The following is a 26,827-nucleotide window of genomic DNA, read 5'->3' as shown; positions in this document are numbered from 1 at the left end:
ATGACGTAGCTGTGCCTTTTGGATACTGTTAAAATCGGAGATGACGAGGACACGCGCGTCGGCACCATAAGCTTCGCAGTCGGGAGGATCCAGTGGATGAAGGGAGAGGTAGTCCGCATCCTGGTGCATCAGGCCGCATTTTGTAATTGACATCAAAGGTATACTACTGAAGCTTCAATGCCCAGCGGCCAAGTTGGCCAGTAAGGTCTTTATTGCAGTACAACCCGCATGGCACATTGTGGTCTATGATGACCGAAAATGCGTGGCTAAGCAAGTATGGTCGAAATTTCACGACCGCCCAAATATAAAGCGGAGAATTTCCATTCAGTAATCGAAAACTTGCGCTCTGAAGGGGTGATGAATCGACTGGCATAGGCAATAACACATTCTTGCCTCTCGGCAAGGACAGCGCAGATGCCGTGTCCGCTGGCGTCGGTACGCGTACTTTTCTGGCCGCGGATGGGTCAAAATGAGCCAAGATGGGTGGGGCGGTAAGTAATCTAGTGAATGCTCGAGAGGGGTCACCTTGCTTAGGAACCCATGGAAAATGATATGGCCTTCTTCAGCAGTTGCATTAAGGGACAGGCAATGTCAGCGAAATTCTTGTGGAAGAGTCGAAAATGAGAACATAGGCCGATGAATCTACGGACGGCTTCCGGCAGAATGTAGTACTGGAAAATTTTCAACGAGATGAATTTTGTCCGGATCAGGCTGTGCGCCACGAGCCCTGACAAGCTCATCTAGCACAGTAATTTGTCGATGGGCCAAAACTGCATTTTTATGAGTTTAGCTTCAGGCCTGCTCGCCGGAAAACATCAAGAACTGCCGGCAAGTGTGTGGGGTGGCTCTCAAATGTCAGAGAAAAAATCATAACGCCATCTAGATAACAAAGGCATGTGAAGCATTTGTAGCCACGAAGGAGAGATTCCTTCACCTTTTCGAACATTGCTGTGGCATTACACAAGCCAAGTGGCATCCACTTAAATTGAAAAAGTCTATTCAGTGTAGTGTAACGGACTTTTCTCGGTGCAGGTAATCTACGAAAATCTGCCAGCAGCCTGACCGTAGGTCGATGGAGGAGAAACAGCTAGATCCATGGGGACAGTCGAGGGCGTCATCGATTCTCGGCAGAGGTGTTCTCGCGTGACTTTGTTCAAGTGATGGTTGTCTACTCAGAAGCGCTAGTTACCACTCTTCGTCTTTACCAGCACGACCGGTGATGCCAAGGGACTACAGGATGATTCAGCGACATTTTTCTCAAGCATCGTTTCAACCTGGCGCTGAATTACTTGTCGTTCAGCATGCGACACACAATGATGACGAGGTCTGTAGGTGCTGGCGCCTCCAGTATGGATACGGTGAGTGACCACAGATATGTGGAACAAAGGGCGGTCATGAAAGTCAAAGATATCGTGATAAGACAACAACATGTGCCTGATATCAGCAGCCTGCGCTTGATGGAGGTCAGACGCGATCATCTTCGTAATATCACGATCCGCCCTGCGCCGTCAGGTGGGGACAGTTGTGGGGAGCGAAGGATCACCATCGCCTAATGCAGAAACGGCATACTCATCGAAGAAGAGACGTTCGCCGGAGTCATGCCATTTGGGATAAGTTGTATGACCAGCTGAAGTTCGAATTGCGAAGGGACGTGCGATTATTAGAAATGTTCAGGACGACATGGGGACCGGCGAAATTTCTGGCCAATAGAACGTCAACAATGGGAGCCAGGACGTAATCGCCCTCGGGAATAGACGGGAGAGACATTAGGTCCACATGCGTAACGGATTGAAGTACCAGACAGAAGTAATGCACGGAACACAAACGCGGTTTACGGGTGGTCGCAGTGTTATAGTAGTGAGGTAGGTCAGCTCGAAGCATACAGTTCCACAACTACTAAGACCGGAGTGGGCAGATATGAAGTCCACGCCTAGGATGAGCTGATGGCATAAATGCTCGAGCACAGTAAGTAATGCATAGCAGCCGACAATAATTATTCGTTCTTATTCGACTCTGATGAGCGGTAACGTGGGTGGCGGGAGAACCTTCTTAAGTCGGCGGCGAAGATCCGAATGCATTACTGATATATGTGCCCCCGTGTCAACGAGAGCAGCAACAAGGGTACCGTCCACATTAACGTCAATTATGTACAGTCTAGTTGGCAATGTGGTCAAGCGGTATGGCGGGCGAGTCGTCGATGCAGCTTCACCTCCTGGAGCTGCCTCGTCTAGTTTTTAGGAGGCAGGCATGCAATTGGTGATGGAGGGCGGGGAAATTGTGGGGAGTGACATGATGGGTGACGAGATGGCGAATGGGACTGGTGACCAATCAGAGATGGTTAACGAAGTTAACGAAGGTACGATATGGTCGGAGCATCATCACCGTTGGTCTGACGGGACTCACGGTATGGCTGGAAGTGGCCAAGGTTGATCTCAGGGCGACAGTTAGGAGCGCAGAGGGTATGTGGCCAAGACCACCGCTTATTCAAATATCGGGCGACCTGATACTCGACAGCAAATAAAGCAAACGGGGGTGTTGCCGGCACTCCTCCACTCAACCGGATTGCGGCGACCTAGCCTCTGGCCTTGGGCATAAGAACCTGTGAAATTCTCAGTTAGGTGCAAATTCCAGGCCAGCTTCTGATGAACGATGGCTTGGACAAGTGGAATCATGGCAGCGCTGGACTCATAGCCACAAGGGCTGGAGGAAGTAGGAGACACAGCCTCGAATTCACGCCGTATGATCTTTGTCACGGCTTCGGCTGTTAGCGGCAGCTGTGACCAGGTTAGTCCATGCTCCCACGACAATGCTGCTGCCGTGTTGGGAAGTGAGTGAAATGATGGGCAATACGTCGACTTTTGGCGTTTTCAAAACACTTGCCCTCATCAGTAACAGCCACCAGCGTGTGACGGTCGTTATAGATTAGCAGATTAAACGCATCATCTGCTATCCCTCTTAGGACGTGACCCACTTTCGCAGACTCGGCTATACCATCATCCAATTTTCAGCGAAAAGCCAGTACATCCTGCATGTAAGACAGGTAAGATTCCATCGATCTTTAGGTACGTGATGTTAGCACGCTCTTCGTCTTGACTTTTAGACCAAGGGACTTGCCAAAGAGAGCACGCATCTTTTGCTTTCGGGTCTCCCTGCTTCCAATTTCCTCTTGATCATTCAGAAACCAGGCCCCTGCTGCTCCTTGGGGATAAACAGGACGTTGGACGACATGACCGTATCATCCCTTTGGTTGTTCTTACTTGCATCCTCGTACATCGCCAACCAGTCTTCAATTTCGAGATCATCTGTTCCATAAAACGTGCTTAGGTCTCATGAATGGGCCACGACAACGGTTGACGTTGGCACTGCTATCACAGGAACCATATCTGCTGTCACTGTGGGAAGAGCCAGATGTTGTAGAGGTCCGTTGTATCGAGTTCGTACCCCGCGCAGCTGCACCAAAATGTGATAGGGATAACACTAGGCCAAGCAAAAGGGCAAATGTATTTAGGTTATACATATAGACAGAAGTCGTGATGCCGCAACAACAACCACATGAGTGCATATTCGATCCTCCTCCTGATTCCCTTGAATGTGCTTTTTCCAATGTACGGGAATGGCTTGTAATAATATCGTCATCTGCAACTTCGTATGCCTGCTTTAGCAGTACGCCAAATACGATGAGAAGATTTTGTTCAATTTCAGCTTTCAATTTATTAACCGTTTGTGGGACAGAGGGACAATAGCGTGCCACTTTCTCGTAACTTGAAAAAAACCCTTGCGGTTCATATTTCGCATTACTCACTGCTCTCAAATTTTTTTGGTGCCATCACTCTGGTTGTCTACACAGCTATTCTTGCATAACTTGTTTATTGCTCAGTAGATGGCCGCATGAAAATTTGTTTTGTTCAAAGCGTTCCAAAAGTGCACTCAGCGCGCCTATCTTTGTGGATTTTGTCGCTTCAATGCACAACTTCTGAATGAAAAGTGAGGGCCAAAAGTTTATTTCTTATTCTTTATAGATGGAAGAGTTATTCTAGCTGGTTTCACTGTGCCATGCTCCCGCCGTTTAGTTCACGATTTGAGCAATGTGCGGTGCAGTGTGTTTTCAGAGTATATATTTCTAAGCCTAAAGTACGGCCTAGGTTCCCTGAAGCATTGCGCTTGTCATATATTTAACAGACACGGATTTCTTTATATTTGCAATAATAATTTTTGCAGGGGAGTCACTTTCAATTGAGGAGGCTGTGAAACTCCTGTTCAGCTTTCCGGACGACCCGCTGTAAAGTGATGCAGAAATAAGTAGTGATGACGAGTTCGTCCCAGCGCTGGCGCCTCCATGTAGCAGTGAGTCTTGTGATGATCTCCATGAACCATCAACTAGCACATGAAAGAAGAGGTGGAAAAATTTTTACCTAAAAAAGAAGCCTCTAAACTAAAGAAAAAGAAGTGAGAACATAATTTGTGTGTGGAAAATGGAAAGTTCCACTTTGTGCATCTTGTTTTTTCCCCGTTCCATGATCAAAACTTATACATTTCTTATGTGTCTGTTTGCACTGCATGTTCAAATAAATCACTGTCTTCTGAGCAAATTAGAGGATATGCCCTGCCCTTGCTTGTAGCTCATGGGACATGGGCGTCCCATTCTGAATGACAATATTTATATTTTTACCATTCACCGTATTTTAAGTTTTCAGCCTAGATTTACCTGACATGAAAATATTGAAACAATTATGCGTGCGACTCTGCAAAGTGAGCGAAATTTAATCTTTTAAAACTCATATAATTGATTGGGCCAGTGGGACCATAGCGTCCCACATTTCGGTGCGCGTTGTGGGGTCGATGGGACAAATGTGTCCCACTTTTATTACGACAATGGGGCAATGTAAAATGGTCATTTCTTGGGTTTTATTTGCCAGAGGTGCAACAGATTTCAGTGCTATGTTCAAATTAAATGCAACATGTGCTCACACATTTTGTCCCACAAAGGGTTAACTATATAAATATCGATATTTCTGTATATGTTGTACACTAAGTGAGTGACAGCATTTAGTCCACTGGACCTGTACAAAAATTGTCAGCATGTACTGCTTCAATCACCATTTTCAAATGGAAATTTCTGCGTCAGGGCAATAAATCCTTTTCTTGGCGTCGGATTCGAAAGCATGTATCAGGAAATACGTATTGCTTAGACATAGAAAAATCCGCATAATTAGACAAATTCGTTTTGACTTCATTTACAGCAGAGTCACGTATTTTAACATGGTATTTGCACGAACAATTATAAACATGAAATTAAAAATTTTTCAGCCGCTAGAGTAGGACAGCCGCTCTTACTGGAAGACTGACGGCCCATCATCCCAGTAAGTAATAGTCGGCCGCCTCAGACATACGAGAAGGTGGGGCTTCTCATTTCTGCAGTGAAATTAATCCTGGCCTGGAAGCTGCTTGAGAGCGCTACTGCCTCACCCTTAACGAATTCCCATAAGTGCGTGACTGTTTACGGCTCAGCACTGGCGACCATGGAGAGAGTGAGATAGCGAGTGGTGAGGACGCGCACTACGTCCTCGCCTGGCGAGAGTAGTACACAGTCCCATCATTCGTAGAGTTGCGATCTCAAGAAGTCCAGTAGCAATTTCAAGGGTGAAGTAGTCCATTATGCATTCTCCCAATAAGAGCGAGAACATTAGGCGGGTACGAAAGAGCATCAGCTGTGGCCTAGGTAAATTAAGAGAAATAAGGTGATAGACAGATTTTTTAGCAGCTGCATCTTCAGTGGAAAAAAAAGCAAAGACCCTTACACGTAAGCGAAAGGTGGTCATTCTAGTGAGCTTACTGCTGCCACAAAATAGGAAATAAGCAGAGATCTGCTTTTTACCTCAAAGAAACCTCCTATGTCTGCATCGCTGAACACTGTATGTTTGTGCGTAGTGGAGATAGCCAGTTGTCCTGACGGAGACAAGAACCCTTGCCGAAAAGTCTATCCATAGACAAATCTAGTTTAACCAATGTAGATCATTTCTAGGTGGTACCACGTTTGGCGGAAATAAATATTCCATGTTCACTATTTGTTTTGGTGGCCTGTCTATGATTAATTCCTGTACTGCCACAATGTTAGCCTTCGCCGTATTGCTTTGTTTACTCAAAACCATTTACCTCGCTCTAATGATGGAGACAACTGCGAAAACAACGGAGTCGCTCAATTTTGAGGCCTCCTTGTAGAAGAGTATGTGCTCGCCTGGGTAAATATATACGGACCGGGGATCTCGGTTTAAGTCCTATTTTCTTCTCCGCTTGTGCATGCAACTTGAAATCGAGGACCGCAATCTAAATTTGGCATTATGAACTTTCCAGTGCATCTGTCAATTTCACGCTCCGCAGTCTTAGTTGCGAAGTAATTCAGTTTTTCCTGCAAGGTTTGGCTCTAATTATTTCTCACGGGTGTGTGTACCGCGCAAATGTATCAAGATGGCGAGGAGATGGTGAAACGGCCTGGTCTGTTAGCATTCGTCGTGAAGATATGCTCGCCCTTCTTTCTCTGTGTGAAGTGTCGTGCTTCCAAATAATGCTTCCTTTTGTACCGCTCTTGCACTAAGAAAAACTTGTTTTATGAGGCCTTTTCGTTTTGAACTCTTGCTGGATGTCAGCAGTTTCAAGGCAACCCTGCATTTGTCGTACACTGCAGTGTATTATAGCAAGCGGGGTGGTCATTTCTTTAGGTGTTTGCAGAAGTAAAAAAAATCACCTAATAGAGATAAGAATATTGAAGGCCTTGTGATGAATTATTCAGCAAGGCAGACATTGCATGCACTAGAAACCAAAAACATAGATAATTCAGAAAAATTCAACTTATTCATTCACTTATTAATTCATTATTTACGGCACAGCAAGTATCAAATTCTAGCCACTGAGCTTCCAAGGCGCATACACATGGCATTATCTTGCAGAATGACTCCAACTAAACACCGGGCCTGCAGGGGCTACACCGAGAACCAGGTGATCTAGGTGCAGCCGCAGGTTCTCACATTAAAGGGCGTGCTCCAATGTTGCCTCGTAGTCCTTAAATCGTCAAGATACTACCGCGCAGAAGCCCCCCTCGCCCTCCCAAGTAAAAGAAGCGGACGTCGAAATAATTTGCTGTGCACTACTCTGTGCCATCGCGGTGGAAATACATCAATTATTGATTTCATTGTTTCGCGAAAGTAGCACGAAAACTCGCATGAAAACCGAAACGCATTGTCAACTAATTCAAAAAAATTATCAAATTAACTTCCTAGCTAATTCAATTACTGCACATATTCATCATCATCATAACCAACTGGGTTACGCCCACTGCAGGGCAAAGGCCTCTCCCATACTTCTCCATCTACCCCGGTCATGTACTAAATGTGGCCGTGTCGTCCCTGCAAACTTCTTAATCTCTTTGCCCACCTAACTTTCTGCCGGCCCCTGCTACGCTTCCCCTTCTTGGAATCCAGTCTGTAAGCCTTAATGACCATCGGTTATCTTCCCTCCTCATTACATGTCCTGCCCATGCCCATTTCTTTTTCTTGATTTCAACTAAGATGTCATTAACTGGCGTTTGTTCCCTCACCCAATCTACTCTATTCTTATCCCTTCACGTTACATCCATCATTCTTCTTTCCATAGCCCGTTGCGTGGCCCTCAATTTAAGTAAAACCCTTTTTGTCAGCCTCCAGGTTTTTGCCCCGTACGTGAGTACTGGTAAGATACAGCTTTTATACACTTTTCTCTTGAAGGATCTTGGCAATCTGCTGTTCATGATCTCAGAATGCCTGCCAAACGCACCCTGGCCGATTCTTATTTTTCTGATTATTTGTCTCATGATTCAAATGCAAGGTCACCACCTGCCCTAAGTAGATTTATTACCTTACCATTCCCACTGCCTCGGTACCTATCGTAAACTGCTGTTCCCTTCCGAGACTGTTAAACATGACTTTAGTTTTCTGCACATTAACTTTTGGACCCACCCTTCTGCTTTGCCTCTCCAGGCCAGTGAGCATGCATTGCAATTGGTCCCCAGAGTTACTAAGCAAGGCAATATCATCAGCGAATCGCAAGGTACTAAGGTATTCTACATTAACTCCTATCCCCAAATCCTCCCAATCCAGGTCTCTGAATACCTCGTGTAAACACGCTGTGAATAGCATTGGAGAGATCGTATCTCTTTGCCTGACGCCTTTCTTTAATGGGATTTGTTGCTTTTTTTATGGAGGACTACAGTGGCTGTGGAGCCACTATAGATATTTCTCAGTATTTTTACATACAGCTCGTCTACACCCTGATTCAGTGATGCCTCCATGAGTGCTGAGTTTTCGTCTGAATCAAACGCTTTCTCGTAATCAATGAAAGCTATATAAAAGGGTTGATTTTATTCCGTACACTTCTCTACCACCTGATTGATAGTGTGAATATGGGCTATTGTTGAGTAGCCTTTACGGAATCCTGCCTGGTCCTTTGGTTGAGAGAAGTGTAAGGTGTTCGTGATTCTATTTGCGATTACCTTAGTAAATACTCTGTAGGCAACGGACAGTAAGCTGATCGGTCTATAATTTTTCTAGTCTTTGGCGTCCCTTTTCTTATGGATTAGGATTATGTTAGCGTTCTTCAAAGATTCCGGTACGTTCGAGGTCATGAGACATTGCGTATACAGGGTGGCCAGTTCTTCTAGAACAATCTGCCCACCATTCTTCAACAAATCTGCCGTTACCTGATCCTCCCCAGCTGCCTGCCCCCTTTGCATAGCTCCTAAGGCTTTCTTTACTTCATCCGGCGTTACTTGTGGGATTTTAAGTTCCGCTAGACCATTCCCTCTTCCATTATCGTCTTGGGTGCCATTGGTACTGTACAAATCTCTATAGAACTCCTCAGCCACTTGAACTGTCTCATCTATATTAGTAACGATATTGCCGGCTTTGTCTCTTAAGGCATACATCTTATTCTTGCAAATTCCTAGTTTCTGCTTCACTGCTTTTAGGCTTCCTCCATTCCTAGGGCATGTTCAATTCTATCCATAATATAGTTCCTTATGTCAGCTGTCTTACGCTTGTTGATTAACTTCAAAAATTCGGCCAGTTCTATTCTAGCTGTAGGGTTAGAGGCTTTCATACATTAGCGTTTCGTCATCAGGTCTTTCGTCTCCTGCGATAGCTCACTGGTATCCTGTCTAACGGAGTTACCACCGACTTCTATTGCACACTCCTTATGATGTCCATAAGATGTCCTTATGATGTCCATTTTTTCAACGCTAAGGTCCCCTTCCTGAGTTAAACCCGAATACCTGCTCTGTTGTTGATGTGGAATTCGTCTATTTTCCCTCTTACTGCTAACTCTTTGATTGGCGTGTTATGTACAAATTTCTTCCGTTCCATCCTCAAGTCTAGCCTAATTCCAGTTCTTATCACCCTATGGTCACTGCAGCGCGCTTTGCCAAGCACGTCCACATATTGTACTATGCCAGGGTTAGCGCAAAGTATAAAGTCTATTTATTTCTAGTCTCGTCATTCGGACTCATCCACGTCCACTTTTGGCTATCTCCCTTGCGGAAGAAGGTATTAATTATCCCTATATTATCCTGTTCTGCAAAGTCTACAAACAACACTCCCCTGCTATTCCTAGTGCCTATGCAATATTATCCCACTGACTTGTCTCCAGCCTGCTTCTAGCTTTCCTACCTTGGCATTGAAGTCACCCATCAGTAAAGTGTACTCTGTCTTGAACCCGCCGTGGTTCCTCAGTGCCTATGGTGTTGGGTCGCTGAGCACGAGGTCGCGGGATTGAATCCCGGCCACGGCGGCCGCATTTCTATGGGGGCGAAATGCAAAAACAACCGTGTGCTTAGATTTAGGTGCCCGTTAAAGAACCCCAGGTGGTCGAAATTTCCGGATTCCTCCACTGCGGCGGGCCTCATAATCGGAAAGTGGTTTCGACACGTAAAACCCCATAATTCAACAACATTATTTTGTTTTGACTTTACCCATCGACGAATACACGTCTTCATAGAAGATTTCGACTTCCCGGCCATCATGACTGGATGTAGGGGCGTACACCTGTACGACCTTCAATTTGTACCTCTTATAAAGATTCACAACATGACCTGCCACCCTCTCGTTAATGCTATAGAATGCCCGTATGTTACCAGCTATATTCTTGTTAATCAGGAATCCAACTCCTAGTTCTCGTCTCTCCGCTAAGCCCTGCTAGCACAGGGCGTGCCCGCTTTTTAGCGCTGCATGTGCTTCATTTGTCTTCCTAACTTCACTGAGCTCTATTATATCCCATTTACTGTCCTCGAATCCTCCAATAGCACTGCTAGACTTGCCTCGCTAGATAACGTTCTAGCGTTAAACGTTCCCAGGTTCAGATTACAATGGCGGCCTGTCCGGATCGAGGGATTCTTAGCAGCCTCTGCTGCGTTACCGGTTTGGGTCACTGGGATCAGGCTGCACTTCAGGCCTGTTCATGCAATTTTATTGACACGCGGATTTCTTTTTTTTTTCCAGTGGAAAATTACGCGGCACTGGGATTCCAACCACGGCCCTCTTGCACGTGAGGCGCATGTTCTACCTCTACGCCACCGCCACCCCTTCACATATTACCTATTACACTGTACGAATTATAGTGAGTGATTTAGCAAGGTCTATGCACTCGGAATGAAATTCCAGAACGACACCAGCGTGGAGATGTGCGCCATCAAACACACCGTAAAAATCCACTCTTGTTCCACTTAGGCTTCACGAAACGTTCTTTTACGCATGCTATGGAAAGTATTTCCAAACTGGTCTCATCGTGGATATTCATTTCAAGTGGATACGTCCAACATCCTCACCGGCTATATTTCCTGCATTTCCAAATGTGCCGTAAGGAAATTAATTAGCAATCTAAGTAGCGAGCGTTTTATTTTAGTTAAGTATGTGTTTCGATTTCTAGCGCTAATAATGTCCACCTCTTCGACTAATCGAGTTCAAGGACAATATTTATACTACTTCGCATGGGTGAATCTTAAAACTCCGTAAAATAGAAATAAAGGTCACCCCGCGTATTAAACACTATGTGAAGTTTAGAAGCGTTGGTGCTTCAGTTGGTGCATGATGTAGTGTCGTTGAGTGGAAATATCGGCGGGAAAAAATGAAGTCGACAGAACAGACTTGTCCTGCCCACTCCGGTTATTTCCGCCCGTATTTCCTCGCAGCGACACTACACTACGTGAAGGCTGACATGCTCCGCTTCAATAGGCCACTGAAACCAACCCCGAAGCTAAATTTTTAACGCGAGAGCGTTAAGGAGCTCGTGTCGCAGAAAAGCCGGTATCGGTGGCGTTGGCCATGAGCGAAAAATCCCAGAAGGCAATTCATAAATAAAAACAACTTGCAAGAATGGCTGCATGTGAGACGGAGATGCTACCACTCAGCCATGAGTGCGACGGTTCAAAGCGCGACAAAAGCGCCTCTAGTGAATGCGGTGTTGCCTTAGAGACGTGCCGTAGAAAGTTATACTGCGGTGTATATCGTTAATTTGGAGCATGTAAATTAGAGAAGTCACAGTTAAACGCGTAGCAAAGTACGTTTTCGCTACATTTCTTCTGCGCTTGGTGCACATGCTGAGTCATCTGGCGGCAAACACAGAAGACCCCCTCCTCGTAATGTACGGTGCTGCCCTGACAGGTGGCGCCCCTCGCCCGCTTCTCCTAAAGTCCCTTGATAATTTGAAAGTACCGCCACTCTTTGAACTCTGCCGCCGCCGCGCGACCTCCTCGCCTCCTCCTCGCCCCTTGCGTGTCCCCCCCCCCCCCGCGGTAACCAGTTTTGCCCGAGTTTTTCTTCACGACGATTGGTCTTCCTGCCATTGCCCTTGGAAACGCGCGGATCTTGAGTTTTGCTTCTGTTTTTCTTTTTCGTTTGCGACATTTCCCTCCTGAGCACGGCTGCCTCGGTGCTTTAGCTCGGCGTAGCGAACGTTGTGCGCAGTGTTTCTGGTCTATGTGCTAGCGCTATGCCGGGCTGTTCCGCATATAACTTCAGCAAGAAGCCTGAAGATGGTTATGCCGTTTTTATGATACCACAACGAAAGCCTAACGGCTGGCGTAGGAAGCAGTGGCTGCATGACATTGGCCGAAGCAACTTTGTTCTGACAAAGGAGCTGAGGAGTCTTTCTTATAGCTTGTAGCAAAGCATCCCGTAATGCTGCATTTCTTTACCATTCTACCGGCCTGCTCACCAGCGTTTTTGTTGCGGTTGTCCTCAGTATATATATGCTTAATATTCTGCGGTGGCTCCATCCCTTCGCACGTCGCTGTTGTTATTCAGTCGGAAGCGCAGTATTATTGATTCTGCTTTGCGCCCTGAAAAAAATAGTGGCAAGTATCCCCGTAGTATTGTAGGTGATGAGCGTTCACTAGTCAAAATTGAGCTTTGTTTTAAGTTTTAAGGCGAAAGCCTTTAGATCTTTATGTTTCGAGGTCGCGTTCTAAACTGGAAGTATCACGTGAGCCAAGGAAGGCCAGAGGGGGACCCAAAGCATGTCCACCCCTGTATGAGAGAATGATTACCCAAGTTAATTAATGAATCATCAGTGGTTGACATAAGGTGGATTAGGGAGGATTAAGGTTGATTAGAGTGTATTAAAGAAGATTAAGGTGGATTAGAGTGCATTACGAAGGATTAAGATTCATGAATAAAAATTTAGGTGCGTGGAGGAGAATTATGGTGGATTAAGGTGAAGTGTTGATGAAAGGGTATTAAGACCTATTGGGGTGGATTAGGGTGCATGAACAACGATCCAATCACTAATCAATAATTACTTTGGTAATCATTAATCATCTCTTATACGCGGCTGCACATGCTTTGGTTCGCTTCCCGCCTTCCTTCGGTCACGTGATATTTTCTGTAGCTCACAACGGGGCCTTGAAACAGAGGTCTAAGGCTTTCGCTTAATAAGCCACACACAAAGGGATGTATGGTATGGTATGAAGAACTTTATTTAGGTCCTGAGGGATCAGTCTGGGACTGATGCGGGCCACTCCCACGTCGGTACAGAGAGGCCGAGCCCCTCTGCTATCACACGGGCCCTCTGTTTTCCTGATGTGTCACAAGCAATACTAGACCAGACGCACGAAGTAAAGCATCCGATCATGTGGCAGAAAAATTGTCTAGAGTATAGAACTCGCCTCAAAGCTCCCTTTAAATCAGTATACCCCGGTCATACGGCTTTAAGAAAAAACCAACCTCCTCATAAATGTTGCCTCCAGCATTATCGATGCTGTTATTAGCATTTCTCAAAATTTTTAACCCCACTGGGGCGCGCAACTGGCCCAATATACCACGCCTCCATGGAATCCTGCGGCCCGTCCGCGGGAGCCCAGGAGGAATTGCGTGCCGTGCGCAGCCGGCGGGCGAGGAGGATCGAGGAGGAAAGCGCCGCGAGGAGGAGAGTGTCGCTACTTTCAAATTATCAAGGGGCTTTACCTTCTCCCCTTCGTCTCGTCAAGAGCATGCCATGGGAATGGGTGGGTGGTGCTAACGGGGTGCGCTAACGCTATCGTGTTCCACTCTGGAAGGCGAAGCTTAAGCGTCCTCCAATTTTTTTACTGTTGTTCTCTAGTGTTTGTCTCCGTGGCTTGTACAGCTATTGTATTCTAATCTACCCTAAAGCAGGCTTGTGGCATCTGGGATGCATACCCTATTAACCTGCTCGAGACAGTTCAGGACCATACAGGTAGTTTTGTCTATTCCGATAATTATTATTCGCTAGTGTCGCTGCTTTTAAATCCAGGCCTAACCTAACCCAATAGTTTGACAGCATAATAGCTCCCGCCTCTGTATCAATCATAACTTTCATCACATGTGTCATGCCGCTTCAATTTTTTTCATAAAGCGCATCTTTTTTCATCACAGCAGTCACTACAAAGACATCTATCACCTTTCACTTCACTCCTGAGGCCGTGCCAATGTTAATTCGCTATATGTTCAGGAGCGAGGGACTGCAGCAGTGTCTACCGACGCTGATCACACTGTTACGGCCACGAAGGCCACTTTATAGCCACACGTAGCGTCGACACGCGGGTGCGCTGGGTGCGGCGACGCCACGCCAGCGAACGCGCCTCACTCCGTGGTCCGGCACGAGTCCCGAGCTACGTATCCATCGTCCGTCCGGCTGCAGCCGGCGCCACGTGCGCCATTCGCCGCCGGCCTCGTCGCCCAGAATGCACCGCGCCCGCGTCTCGTCGAGCAAGATGGCTGCATTTCGTACAAAATGCGTCTAGGTGGTGCGGCGGGGCGGTGAACTACAGGAGGGTCGGTCTTCGCGCGCCGGTAACGTAACGAACCTGGCGCCGACAACCTCAACCGTCCCTGGCTCAACGCTGCGCCGGATCAGGAATTGGCCCAGGGAATTGAAAAAAAAAGTTAGCATATATATATAATCCAGTAATATCACTCGTCTACTCGATAATATAGTCATCTAGATCAGGAAACTTGAACGTACAAAAATACCTAAGAGATAAAGCTAAATTAGTTTCCAAGCATCCACCGTTGTTCAATGCACGTCGACGATAATTCCCACTTCTGCTTTTTGCAACTTGAATGTTCAGTATTTTCATCGACCTTTCACGCACAGCGAATTCAGGTAAGAGTATCTTTGTAGCTCGCCATTAATCTCTGCATTAAGCAAGCGTTTTTGTGACAGAGGAGGTGTGTTTAAGAAGTTCCATGCCAGGTTAGGAATTGCATATAGAGCTGAATGCCTCTTTTATTTTTATCAAGTTACAGGAAATGACGTAAGCGAAGAACGTGAAACAAAATACCGAGAAAGTGGACGTAACAAGCACCGACGCAGAGAACTCACCCCAGGCAAAACAAACTGGTCGGTTCGATAAATTTTCATAAGGGCAATTTCCAAACCTCTCCCTTGCAGTATAGCTGATCGCGATTTCTGATACCTGTAAATTGAGGAGATAACCATAAATTGGTGAGAAAGTGGGGAGCATACGCTTGTGTCGCACACGAGTATTCACGTTACACAAACACGCTGGACAAGCTGGTAACGTATTGCGGAAACTAAAATGATTCTGGTCATCAGCTACCCGCAAAATGGTCGGCCTGCTTTTAGTCCACACCATGCAGGTGATCTCAATTGTTCTCGATCGTTTCATATGCTGAGAATTGTTCGCAGGTTGCGGATCTTGGTCTGGGCACATGTACTACGCGTATATATCGAAAAATACATGCGGCCTATGTACTTGATGTTGTAAAGTAATCTAAGTAAACAAAATACAGCATGCCATCCCAATGATTATTACGATGGAAAGCAAGCGGACTGTCGCGTAGCTTCACATCATCGTGCAGCTTCATTTATACCTTTTTTTTCCTCAGGACGCGAAAATTTGTTTTCGAGAAAATAACGTATGACTTATGTTTCAGGCCACAAAAATTTAAACTTAACAATTAGTGCTAGTGTTATTTACGACGAGACCATGTCAACAAAGATAAATGACAAAGGTGAAAAACTGTAAGATTTAATGTCATTTTTTCCGCGGACAACTTCGGACCGGAACAAACTACCAAGGGATATCGCCGCCAGCTTTTTAATTTCTCTAGAAGTGCAATCACGTGGACATGTAATTAATGCGAAAGTGAATATCGAATTCACACGATGTGTTCTCGTAATTACTAAGCACTGCAATTTAATTTTATGGTTGTATTAAAATTATTGCTTTCTATTATTGTGGTTCATGTTCATTCTTGCAGTGTTTGTTTTCGTCCGTGTGTTATCAGAATGTTTCATGAACATACGTCCCTTGTATTTTTCTTCTTTCCCCGTTGATCGTACTATATCACCCTCACCCTCTCGCCCCACTGTAATGCCATTTGTGGCGCTATGAATGAAGTGACAGATAACTGACTAAATAAATAAATAACTGCCGCATGTCTACACATGATATACGTTTAGTACTATAAAATATGAGCTACTAAGCGCGACCGCGTCACTGTAGCGTTCTAACTATTTCTGAGCGCGATTTCACATTCTGAGCACGTTTAGCTATGTACCTCCTTACACGTAAATATAGATAGTCCCACCTGCTAATGATGAAGAGGACGTAATGGTTGGGTCCCCAACGTGGAAGTGCGCCTTTTCCTTTTAGGCCCGTTCTTCCTGCGGGATTGCTGCAAATACAAATATCCTTGGAATAACCATCAGCGTGAGAAGTACCAGCAAAACTATGTTGCATACAAAGGTTTAGCTCAGTAGTCATTATAAAACTCACTGCCCTTCGACTCTGTCAAGAAGCATCAACAGCGAAGCTGTGCACGTGGGCCCCCTCAATGGCGAACAGCACCTCAGCCGCGGGTCCGCTGAACGTTGTGCTATTTCGGGATCGGCGCACGTATGGGGAGAGCTTGACGCCTGCTTCAGCTCCACCGCGAGTTGGCCCGGTATTGTACTGTCTTCGGGATCGACCCACGTATTTGCAATTCTTAACGCTTGTTTCCCTTCATCCGCGCGTCAGCCCGGCATTGTACTGTCATTGTACGCGCGGCTCAAGAAAAACAACTAAAAGAAAAGCAAACCAATTAGGAAAAACAAGGGGCGTCAGGCAGCCAATCGGAGAATGCCTAATCGGCCAGAGAGAAGAAAAAGCGTGGTGCGCTGGCAGAAGGGGGAGACGCAGGGGATACGCCGAGGAGACGCCGGGGAGACGCCTGGAGAGTTCCAGGAAGCGACGCCAGGAGGAGGTCAACCACCGGGAGTTGAAGACGGGCCGTCGGGTTCCGGACCCGAGCCACCAGGACTTCACCCGACCGGGGCCTCCTGCCAGCCCGTTCCTGTGCGTCGCCCGTCTAACCGAGCGTGCCGCCTGCTGCCCGAGGCTGGCGTTCGAGCTTCTGTGCCCGTGGGCAGGACGAGAACAGTCGGGCTACGGGCCCGAGTTCTATGCCAGCTGCCCGGCCAGAACGCCGCCGCCGTCTGCTCGTGCCACCAAGCCGCCTGCTTTACCTCTCCAAGCCAGACCTGGCGCGCTCCCGTCGCGCGGTCAACCAACTTACACCACGACCTTTAGTGAGACCGACGCCACTCCTTTCGTGAGCTTGCCACCGCGTCGCCGCGTCGAGACTGTTATGTGCCCCTGCCGTAGAAGCAAGCCCGGACTCGCGCACTAGTTAGCTCCATACTAGCCCCAAGTGTGTTTCTTTCTGCGATGACGTCTATTTGAGTGTTTCTTTTATGTTTTCTATTTTCTTCTATTTATTTTAAGCCTTTTTTTTTCATTAAAAGATTGTGTGTGTTCAATACCAACGGCTTTGTCCTCAATTGGGTTCTCGGAGGCTCCGCCTAAGAGAACCATTAAAACATTTGAGTGCACGTACCTTTGTCCCATATTTGGGCATCACAAATTGGCATCCGCGACAGGAGAAACGCGTTCGTTGTGATTTTTTTATTCTAGCGGCTAGGAACTATGGCTAACACACGAGACTTGTTAGCCTTAGCCGAACGCATGGGGCTAGAAGGTTCGGAGTTGAGGGCATGGTTGAACGAGCAGGAAGCGCGTGCGCGAGAAGAGCGGGCAGCGGAGTGCGAAGCCAAGAAGGAGGAGCTTGTATTCGAGGAAAAGAATTTACAGTTACGGCTTAAAGTCGCGGAGGCTGTGGGCAATCGTTGTGAGACGAGCCAACGGCAGCTAGAATTGCAGGAGCGAACGCTTCAGTTGCGCCTTCAAATGGCGGCACCGGATGCTGCAAGAACAGCTGACCGAGGGCCTGGATGGAGTGCACCATTCAGCGTGAATCTTCACTGTTTAATGCCGGGATTCATTGAGAGCCGGGACGACTTGGATGCCTATTTAAAAAGGTTAGAAAGCGTTGCCACCGGACAAGAATGGCCTAAAGAGAAATGCGCCACGGCTCTAGGTTTATGTTTGAGTGCAGAAGCTCTGAAAGTTTTTGGACGTCTCTCTCCGGAAGACTCCCTCGACTACGATAAAGCCAAGTTGGCGTTGCTCCAGCGTTTTCGTTTTACGGCGGAAGGCTACCGGGGGAAGTTCCGACAGAGCAAACCCCAAGATGGCTAAACTGGAAAGCAGTACGCAACTAGGCTCTTGAGTTTCTTTGCTCGGTGGGTGGAAATGTCCAAAACCGAAAAGGATTTTTGGCGCTTCGCAACCTAGTGGTGACGGAGCAGTTTTCGAATAACTTCCATCATCGGTTAGGGCACTTCCTGCGCGAGAAGAGCTACCGCCAGCTAGATTACATGGCCGAAGCTGCCGATAATTTCTTAGAGGCTCAGAGACAGCCTACTTTGTTAGTGTTCCGGCAGAAATCGGAAGGCATTAACCCTACGAAGAAAAAGGGAAGCTCATCCGAGAGAGCTCCAATGCGATGCTTCGTATGTGGAAAACTTGGTCATGGGGCATCGGACTGCCCATCTAAGCTGAGGCAACCGTACTGCGGATATTGCCGTAAGCCCGGGCATGATGTGAAAGCCTGCACCAAGAGAAACGGTCCACCAAAGACGTCTTGCCTATTGTCGCCAGAAGAGCACCTGGAAGATTCCATCGCAGTAGTGGTTGAACAAGAAGACATAGCTAGCACGGTGAAGACCCACACAAGGACTGTAGCACGCAAGATGCCAGTGCTAAAGGGCGTCATTTTTGGACAGACCGCGTCAGTCTTGCGAAATACGGGAAGCAATGCGCTGGTCGTGCGTCATTCCCTCGTACCAGACAAAGGTCTGAGAGGTATTACCGCTAAGCTTGTCCTGGCGGATGGCAGCAGCATTGAAGTTCCTGAGGCTAAGTTTGAAATTCATTCACCTTATTTTTCTGGTACTTCGATTGTCAAGTGTATGACAGCTCCTTTATATGATGTTATTATCGGAAATGTACCAGGCTCACGAGAAGCTCATAATCCAGGTAAAACCTGGACAGAAAGGCTGAAGAAGAAGCCCATCGAAGATGGTGTAGCAAGTGAGTAAAGAACCAAGGGAGAAGACCATTCCTCGGATGCTTTGCTGGTCGGCATCCAGAGCCGAGACCAACAGCCGAAAACATCCACGATCAATATCAGCGCCTTGAAAATAAGCAGGAAGGAGCTTACCATGGCCCAGAACGAAGATAAGACCTTAGAATCTTGCAGGAACAAAGTGGGTCAAGTGTTGCAAGGCAAAGGATTAGCATCCTACTCATTCGAAGTAGTAAGGGGAGTGCTGTGCCGTCGTTAGCGGCTACCCTCGGGCAGAATGACCCAACAAGTGGTAGCACCTCAAACATTACGCTGCCAAGTGCTCACTTTGGCACACGAAAGCCTTATGTCAGGGCACCAAGGAATTAAGAGAACAATTATTCGGGTTCTGGAAGCCTTCTACTGGCCAGGAGTCCAAGAAGCAGTGAGAAGATACGTACGCTTTTGCGACACTTGCCAGCGACCGTATCCTAAGAGCAAGGGGCCAAGGCACCTCTTGGTTGCGTGCCTTTAATAGACACTCTATTTGAAAGAGTGGCGGTGGACATAATTGGACCCTTAAAGCCCACGTCAAATAAGGGTCACCGATACATACTGACCCTGCTGGACTTTGCTACACGATATCCAGATGCGCTAGCTCTGCCGTCGATCGATTCGGCTACGGTGGCCGAAGGACTAATAGAAATGTTTTCTCGCATTGGATTTCCACGGGAGACAGTGTGCCACCAGACCTCGTGCTTCACATCGGACCTAATGAGAGAGATAAATGACTTGCTGGCTATCAATCATCTAAGGTCGACGCCGTACCATCCCATGTGTAATAATCTGGTGGAGCGATTTAATGGCACGTTGAAACAAATGCTACGCAAGCTATGCCAAGAAGAAGCAAAGTCATGGGACTGATTACTAGCACCCCCCTTGTTTGCATATCGTGAAGTGCCTCAAGCCAGCATGGGGTTTTCTCCTTTCGAGTTGATCTACGGTCGACACGTCCGAGGTCCACTCATTCTACTCAAGGAACTATGGGCAGGAGACCATCTATGCGAAGAAATCAAGACCACATACGGGTATGTCTTGGATATCGGAGATTGTCTGGAAAACACACTACGGTTGGCACAAGAGAACTCGTCGCGATCTAAAACGGCCCAGAAAAATTACTACGACCGGGGAAGCAAGATACGCCAGCTGAAAGTTGGTGACCGTGCCCTTATCCTGCTTCCAACAACGGCAAACAAACTGTTGATGCGCTGGAAGGGGCCTTTCGAGGTCATAGGAAAAAAAAGCAACTTTCATTACTGGTTGGAATTGGGACATGCTATAAAACTGTTCCATATCAACATGCTGAAGCGCTATGAAGAGCGTGAACCGGAAAGTTCCCCACAGTCAGCATCATTCATTGTGGAGGAGGAGGAGGAGGAGGAGACGGACACCCCTATACCTTCCTTCAAAAGAAATGAGGGCGATGACCTTCAAGAAAGCCAACGTGCGGAACTTCGTAGGGCGGACTACATGAGTAGAATATAGGGGGGGCTGCAAGCCCACGCCTCTTGATGTTACCGTTACTATTGCAAGCTTGTGTCGTCGCAGTGCCATGCTATTGATGTCTACACGTCTTTGATGCTAGCTTTTCTTTTTCCTTTTCATTTGCTGTGCTTTCTTTGAATTGCGTTTTCCTTTAATGTCTTTGATCTGTATGCTCAGTGAGCTGTGCAACTGTGAGAACTGTGCATCTCGTGGACAGACCATGACTGCAGTGTTGTGAACGATGTCGCGCACTGAGCGGCAGTTTTTCTTCTGAAAAACTTGTTTAAAAAATGGCTGTGGCTTAGCTAAGGTTGAGCCCAGGATGCGAAGCATACTAGCCTTTATTTTAGTTGTTGAACCACTGTTTAGCCTGGTGAACTGCTGTTGCTTGGCTATATTTGGTTCGGCTAGACGAAGAAACAACTCATGCAGGCAAGCGTACGAGCTGAGACCCGGCTATGTAGCTGTGCGGCCGCGCGCGGCGCAACAGGGAAGAGCGTGGCTGTGCGGCTAGTATGCTTCGCATAAAAAGGGCTTATGTGATGTGTGGTGCGCGTCATGGTGTGGTGATCGGAACGGTCAGGAGCAGACGACAACGACTGCGCGCGCCGAGGCGAATTCCGTGGTGGAAAGAGAAAAACGATAACGCCGAAAAGCGTCCGGCACGTGAACGCGCGGTGCAAGAAAAACAACTAAACGAAGACAAGCAAACCAATTAGGAAAGACTATGGAGCGTCAGGCAGCCAATCGGAGAATGCATAATCGGCCAGAGAGAAGAAAAAGCGTGGTGCGCTGGCAGAAGGGGGAGACGCAGAGGAGCCCTCGAGTCACCACCACCGGCGTGCCGCAGGGATCGGTGCTGAGCCCGTTTCTGTTCAATGCAGCTCTGGCAGGTCTGATAGCCGCTCTACCGGCAGACACCCGGCACCACACGCAATGCTCCATCTACGCTGATGATGTGGCGCTCTGGGTGCGGGGACCACGGCGGTGCCTTCCAGCCGTCCGGAGATCACTGCAGGGGGCCCTGGATGCAGTGACGACATTCCTCGGGAGCATCGGCTTTACCGTCTCGCCTGCAAAGACGGAGGCCCTACATACACCCGAGGGCTGCCTCCCGCCTCAGCGTCCACCAGTTGAGAATTGGCACCGACCCCCTTCCGTGGAAGCAGACAGTGACGTACCTTGGCCTCACCATAGACCACCGGCTGACGTGGATCCCGGCAACTAAAGCCCTCAGCGCCAAGGTGCGCCGTGTTCATGCAGCCGTGGGCCGACTCCTTCACCGAGGCCGAAGATGCTCCACGAAGTGGGCCCTGCGCCTGAACAAGGCTGCAGCAACATCGTCCTTGTTGTATGCCCTGCCGCTGGTTTCCCTGACGCATGCCAGGAAAGCACAACTAGAGGTTCTGCACAGGACGGCCATCAGAAATGTCCTGGGGCTTCCAAGGCACTCCAAGATCGCCGCAACACTGGCTGAGGCCGGCGAATGGCCACTGTCACTGCTCATGTTGCAACGGGGACTGGGGCATATTGACAGGCTACATCGCGCACCAGACGGCCAGGCTCTTCTAGACCGGCTCCAGAGCCTGCCGGCTTCACGTATGGGCAACCTGTGTCGCCTCTATGAGGAGACAGTTCCTCAACTACCTGTGGCGGTGGCTCTTCCTCCTCCCCATCACGGACCTCCGGATGTGCACCTCTCCCTCAGGGAGTTAGCCAAGCGGAGAGCACCAGCCGCAGCCCTGCAGCAGGCGGCAGCCTGCAAGCTCCAGGAGGAGTTGGAAGGACACCTGCTGGTGTTCACGGATGGTTCAGTCCTCCCCAGCGGGTCGGCTGCAGTGTCATGCACAGTTCCATCTCTCGCCTGTCACAGGCAGTGTAGGCTCCCGTTTGCAGCAAGCTCTACTGCAGCTGAGCTCGCGGGGCTGCACCTGGCTGCCGACCTCCTTGCTGAGCACCTTCCCCAGCAGCCGGTGGCGGTGGTGTGCGACTCCAAGCCAGCGCTCCAGGCCCTCGTCAACCCTCGGCGGGCAGGACTTACAGTGGTGCTGCTGCTTGCCAAGTTAACGGCTATAGCCACCGCCGGACTCCCAATATCCTTCCACTGGCTGCCCTCACATGTCGGGGTAGCCGGTAACGAGGAGGCAGATACCTACGCCAAAGCTGCCCATCATGATGTAGTCCCGGTCACCAGAGCGGTAGCGGCTTCGGACTATACGAGACATCGGCTACGGTGCCTGCTCACCTCCATTCACCCGGACCCCCGAGTGGCTAGTGGCAAAGCCCCCAAGCCACTTCCAGGGAACGGCCTCTCCAGAAGAGACCGTTCCACACTCCTGCGCTTGCGGACTGGCTGCACCTGGACTGCGGCCCGGCTGTACGCCAAGGGCCGCGCCACGTCGCCTGCCTGCAAGAGGTGCGGGGACTCCGAGACTCTGGAGCACCTTCTCTGTGCTTGCCCATCCTTGGCGCAGGAACGCTCCACAGTGATCAACACCTACAGACGCCACGGCCTTCCAGCGGCCACAGAGACTGACCTGCTGTTCCCAGTGTATCCACAGCTCCCTGCGCTGCGAAGCCTGCTGGAGTTTATAAGTTCCACGGGAATAGACACCCTATAAGCGCCCGCTACAACGCTGGCAACTTTACTGAGGACTGCCACCTGTCGCGTATAGTGGAGTCTATTAGGCCACATCCTCCCTCTTTCTCTATCATCTTTCAGTACCCATTCCCTCTCCCCTGATGACGCTTCGCCGTGCTCCCTGACGGGTTGCAGAACCAAGCGTCCTTCCTTTCCCTAGATCACTATCATCACGCAGAGGAGTCGCCGGGAAGACGCCGGGAGAGTTCCAGGAAGCGACGCCAGGAGGAGGTCAACCACCGGGAGTAGAAGACGGGCCGTCGGTTTCCGGGCCCGAGCCCCCAGTATTTCACCCGACCGGGGCCTCCTGCCAGCCCGTTCCTGTGCGTCGCCCGTCTAACCGAGCGTGCCGCCTGCTGCCCGAGGCTGGCGTTCGAGCTTCTGTGCCCGTGGGCAGGACGAGAACAGTCGGGCTACGGGCCCGAGTTCTATGCCAGCTGCCCGGCCAGAACGCCGCCGCCGTCTGCTCGTGCCACCAAGCCGCCTGCTTTACCTCTCCAAGCCAGACCTGGCGCGCTCCCGTCGCGCGGTCAACCAACTTACACCACGACCTTTAGTGAGACCGACGCCACTCCTTTCGTGAGCTTGCCACCGCGTCGCCGCGTCGAGACTGTTATGTGCCCCTGCCGTAGAAGCAAGCCCGGACTCGCGCACTAGTTAGCTCCATACTAGCCCCAAGTGTGTTTCTTTCTGCGATGACGTCTATTTGAGTGTTTCTTTTATGTTTTCTATTTTCTTCTATTTATTTTAAGCCTTTTTTTCATTAAAAGATTGTGTGTGTTCAATACCAACGGCTTTGTCCTCAAGTGGGTTCTCGGAGGCTCCGCCTAAGAGAACCATTAAAACATTTGAGTGCACGTACCTTTGTCCCATATTTGGGCATCACAAAGAGGGAAACTACAGAATTGACACGACAGAATTTCACTCTTTGCTCGCTAATGGTCGAACGGTTACGTATCGTTACATTGCCACGACTGAAAAAAACGCAACCACTGTGATAGTCAAAATAGGATGGATTTCACCGGAAACAAGGTTTGTGTCACAACATCCAGCATACCGAGAAATACACGCGAGAACCCTGCTCTTCATCACAGAATTCTGACCTCATGCTTATGAGAATGGCAGCACATCACCTCGCACACAAGTAACTCTCATGAGATGAAACACGGCTGAGAAGTGGCAAATATGACACTCCAATTCTGTTCCATTTCGCTATTTCGCAGTGGTACGAGCGGCGCCCAGGCTACGTTATCATCAGGATTGGCTTGTTACTAATAGTGGACGTTAAGAATGGAATATATCCGAATAAAAGAAATCCCGATGTTATACCTGGCCACAGCTCTTGAATGACGCCACAACCTTCCTGGAATCTATTCCAAACAAGGCAATGGAAGTAGCATCTGTGCACTTAACCAATGTCCTGTGAGGTACCGGAACACGGTGAAGATGTTTTTAGCATACTCTAGCAGCAATGGGCAATGTACAACACTCACGCGTGAGCTTCCTTTTAATGAAACACATCAGTTTTCAGATTTTCGCGGAGTTTAGGCATAATCACGCTAGTAGCAGTTATCTGCCTCGAGTACAAAACGAACTTCTGTCGTATGGCTATGTGCAATCGATGGTTGTAAACTGCAACATCGGCTCATTTGCTTAGATTCCGCTTTGCTGAAATGATGTTTTTGCTATATGGAGGAAAGTTTGTCCAATCAGCAAACATGTTGTGGGGCATGCATGATTTTTTTTTGCCAGAATTATGGCTCAGAAAAACGACGGGGACGACAGAACCAGCACTAAGAGGCGCATTCTTCTAACTATGTTATTTTCAGAAAAAGATACACTCTACATACAGCACATGCGCATAAGAATAATCGAAAGTGATCTCTTAGGAAGTTATATTCCTTAACATCCTTAACAATAGATGCCTCACTTACTCATGAATCACTTTTTCTTCTTCAGAAGATACGCCTCAGCCAGCTCACGAGGCATTGCATGACAACTTTCAGAATCATTTTAGAATTCATTTTAGAATCATTAGAACTTCATTTTAGAATTAAAGTCGTCGATTGTACAGCTTCACAAGGGCAAGGTTTACATTGATTAGGAAGATATTATCCAGGTTCGTTTCTCATGGACAGTGCATGCTCTCGTAAGTGATCACTTCTGTATCGGCCAATCTGTCTCTCTATATTTTACCATAGCTTGACAAACTTTCACAAATTACTGCGTCAAAATTACGCATGCCTATGTTTGTTCCGTCGTCCCTCTTCCGTATTGCGCTACAAGTCTGGTAAAAAAAATCTCAATCGTAATCACGTGCGATGGGACAGCACCTGCGGCCACTGGCCACTTGAGCGAGAACGACGAATTGCTTAGTAGTACGCGCGCTGTCCCAGTGTCAACAAATAATAAATGAACAGCGTTTTGCGAGGCCTCGCCTGTTCACTTCTTGACATTCTGCTGGTGGAGGAGCTGGATACGTAGATGACATATTCACCATAGCCTGCCCCATGCACCAGCCCAGCGAGTAGCTCGACTGAGCTTACTCCTGTACACGTAAGTCCAAGCCGTCGCCTTTATGGGCTCCAGCCAAAGCACACTCTGCTACCTCAGTGTGCGAGACGATGAATCGGCCACCTTACTCCGCTACCGCTCGAGCGCAGTGCATCATCACTCAACTCCGGACGCTAGACTCGATTCATGAAGGCACTTTTGAAAAGCTGACGACTAGCTTGACCACTTCGAGCGGGTCGCCAACTTTAATAACTATAAAGAGGAGGGACAGCTTGACAGTGGGTATTTCGCTCTTGAGGACAGGAGGACGTGGTTGCAGAACCACGAGGCGACGTCGACATGATGGGAAGAACTTTGTTGTCACATTCTCAACACCTTTGCAAATGCAAGCAGAAAGCATAAAGCTAAATTGGCTATCCAGGCAAGGATTCAAAGCCCGAGAGGCTGCATTACCACTCATGTAGAAGTCGTGGCTCGGCTCATCGAACGTGTGGACGCCTCTATGCTAGAAGTTAAACAAGTACGTCACCTAATGCGAGGTGTCAAGCGAGAAATCTTTTCCGACCGCACTCGCATCGCGCCGACGACGCTTGCAGACTTTCTCGCGGAAGTAACGACTATGAAAAAAACCCCTCAACAGCGCGCCAGGCAGTGCAACCGCGACGTCATGGTTCCAAGTACCGCCATTGCCGCCACTCTAGGCAAAGATACAGCACCTAACGAGAGCTGATCATGGCTGCCATAAGGAAGTAACTCCAGATGATGCGTGTAGCATATCCGCCCGTAGGACAACCTTCCAGGGCTTAAATTTTACGCGCCGAGATGAGGCAGGCCGTGCAAGTTATTGAATGGTACGAGGTGCCACAGAAGTGGTAGCATGTTACTTATGTGGAAGCTTGGAGCATCCTACGCTGTGCGATACTTGTAGCGTTGTACAACCCACTGAACAAATGGAAGTAGGCTTCAGGCATCGCAGCCCGCCATCCTTCGCTGATGCACAACGATCGACGACTGGCGAGCCCCGGACCACAGACCTCCTTGTTATCATAGTGGTGTAGTCGTACACATCTGCAGAACATTTCCTTACGCCAAGTGGACCTCCGTGGGTTTTCTCCAAACGGACCTCATCCGTGACCTGGGAAGAACGAGAGCTTCCTCGCAAACAATCGTAAGTCGT

General features: G+C 48.4%; 1 protein-coding gene across 2 annotated transcripts in view; it reads right to left on the bottom strand.

Moving 5' to 3' along the window:
* The window catches only part of LOC135900506 (transient receptor potential cation channel subfamily M member-like 2), a 382,962-nt gene that overhangs the window by 16,829 nt on the left and 339,306 nt on the right, over nt 1-26,827 (bottom strand). For both annotated transcript variants that reach the window (XM_070536288.1, XM_070536289.1), the window contains 2 exons: nt 16,092-16,178; nt 14,860-14,953 (listed from right to left, as the gene is read on the bottom strand). In XM_070536288.1, the coding sequence (XP_070392389.1) occupies nt 14,860-14,953; nt 16,092-16,178 (181 nt within the window). The remainder of the gene's footprint in view (nt 1-14,859; nt 14,954-16,091; nt 16,179-26,827) is intronic.

Source organism: Dermacentor albipictus, chromosome 3, assembly GCF_038994185.2.
Source record: "Dermacentor albipictus isolate Rhodes 1998 colony chromosome 3, USDA_Dalb.pri_finalv2, whole genome shotgun sequence".
Classification (NCBI taxonomy): Eukaryota; Metazoa; Arthropoda; class Arachnida; order Ixodida; family Ixodidae; genus Dermacentor; species Dermacentor albipictus.
This window is presented reverse-complemented; position numbering and strand designations above follow the sequence as displayed.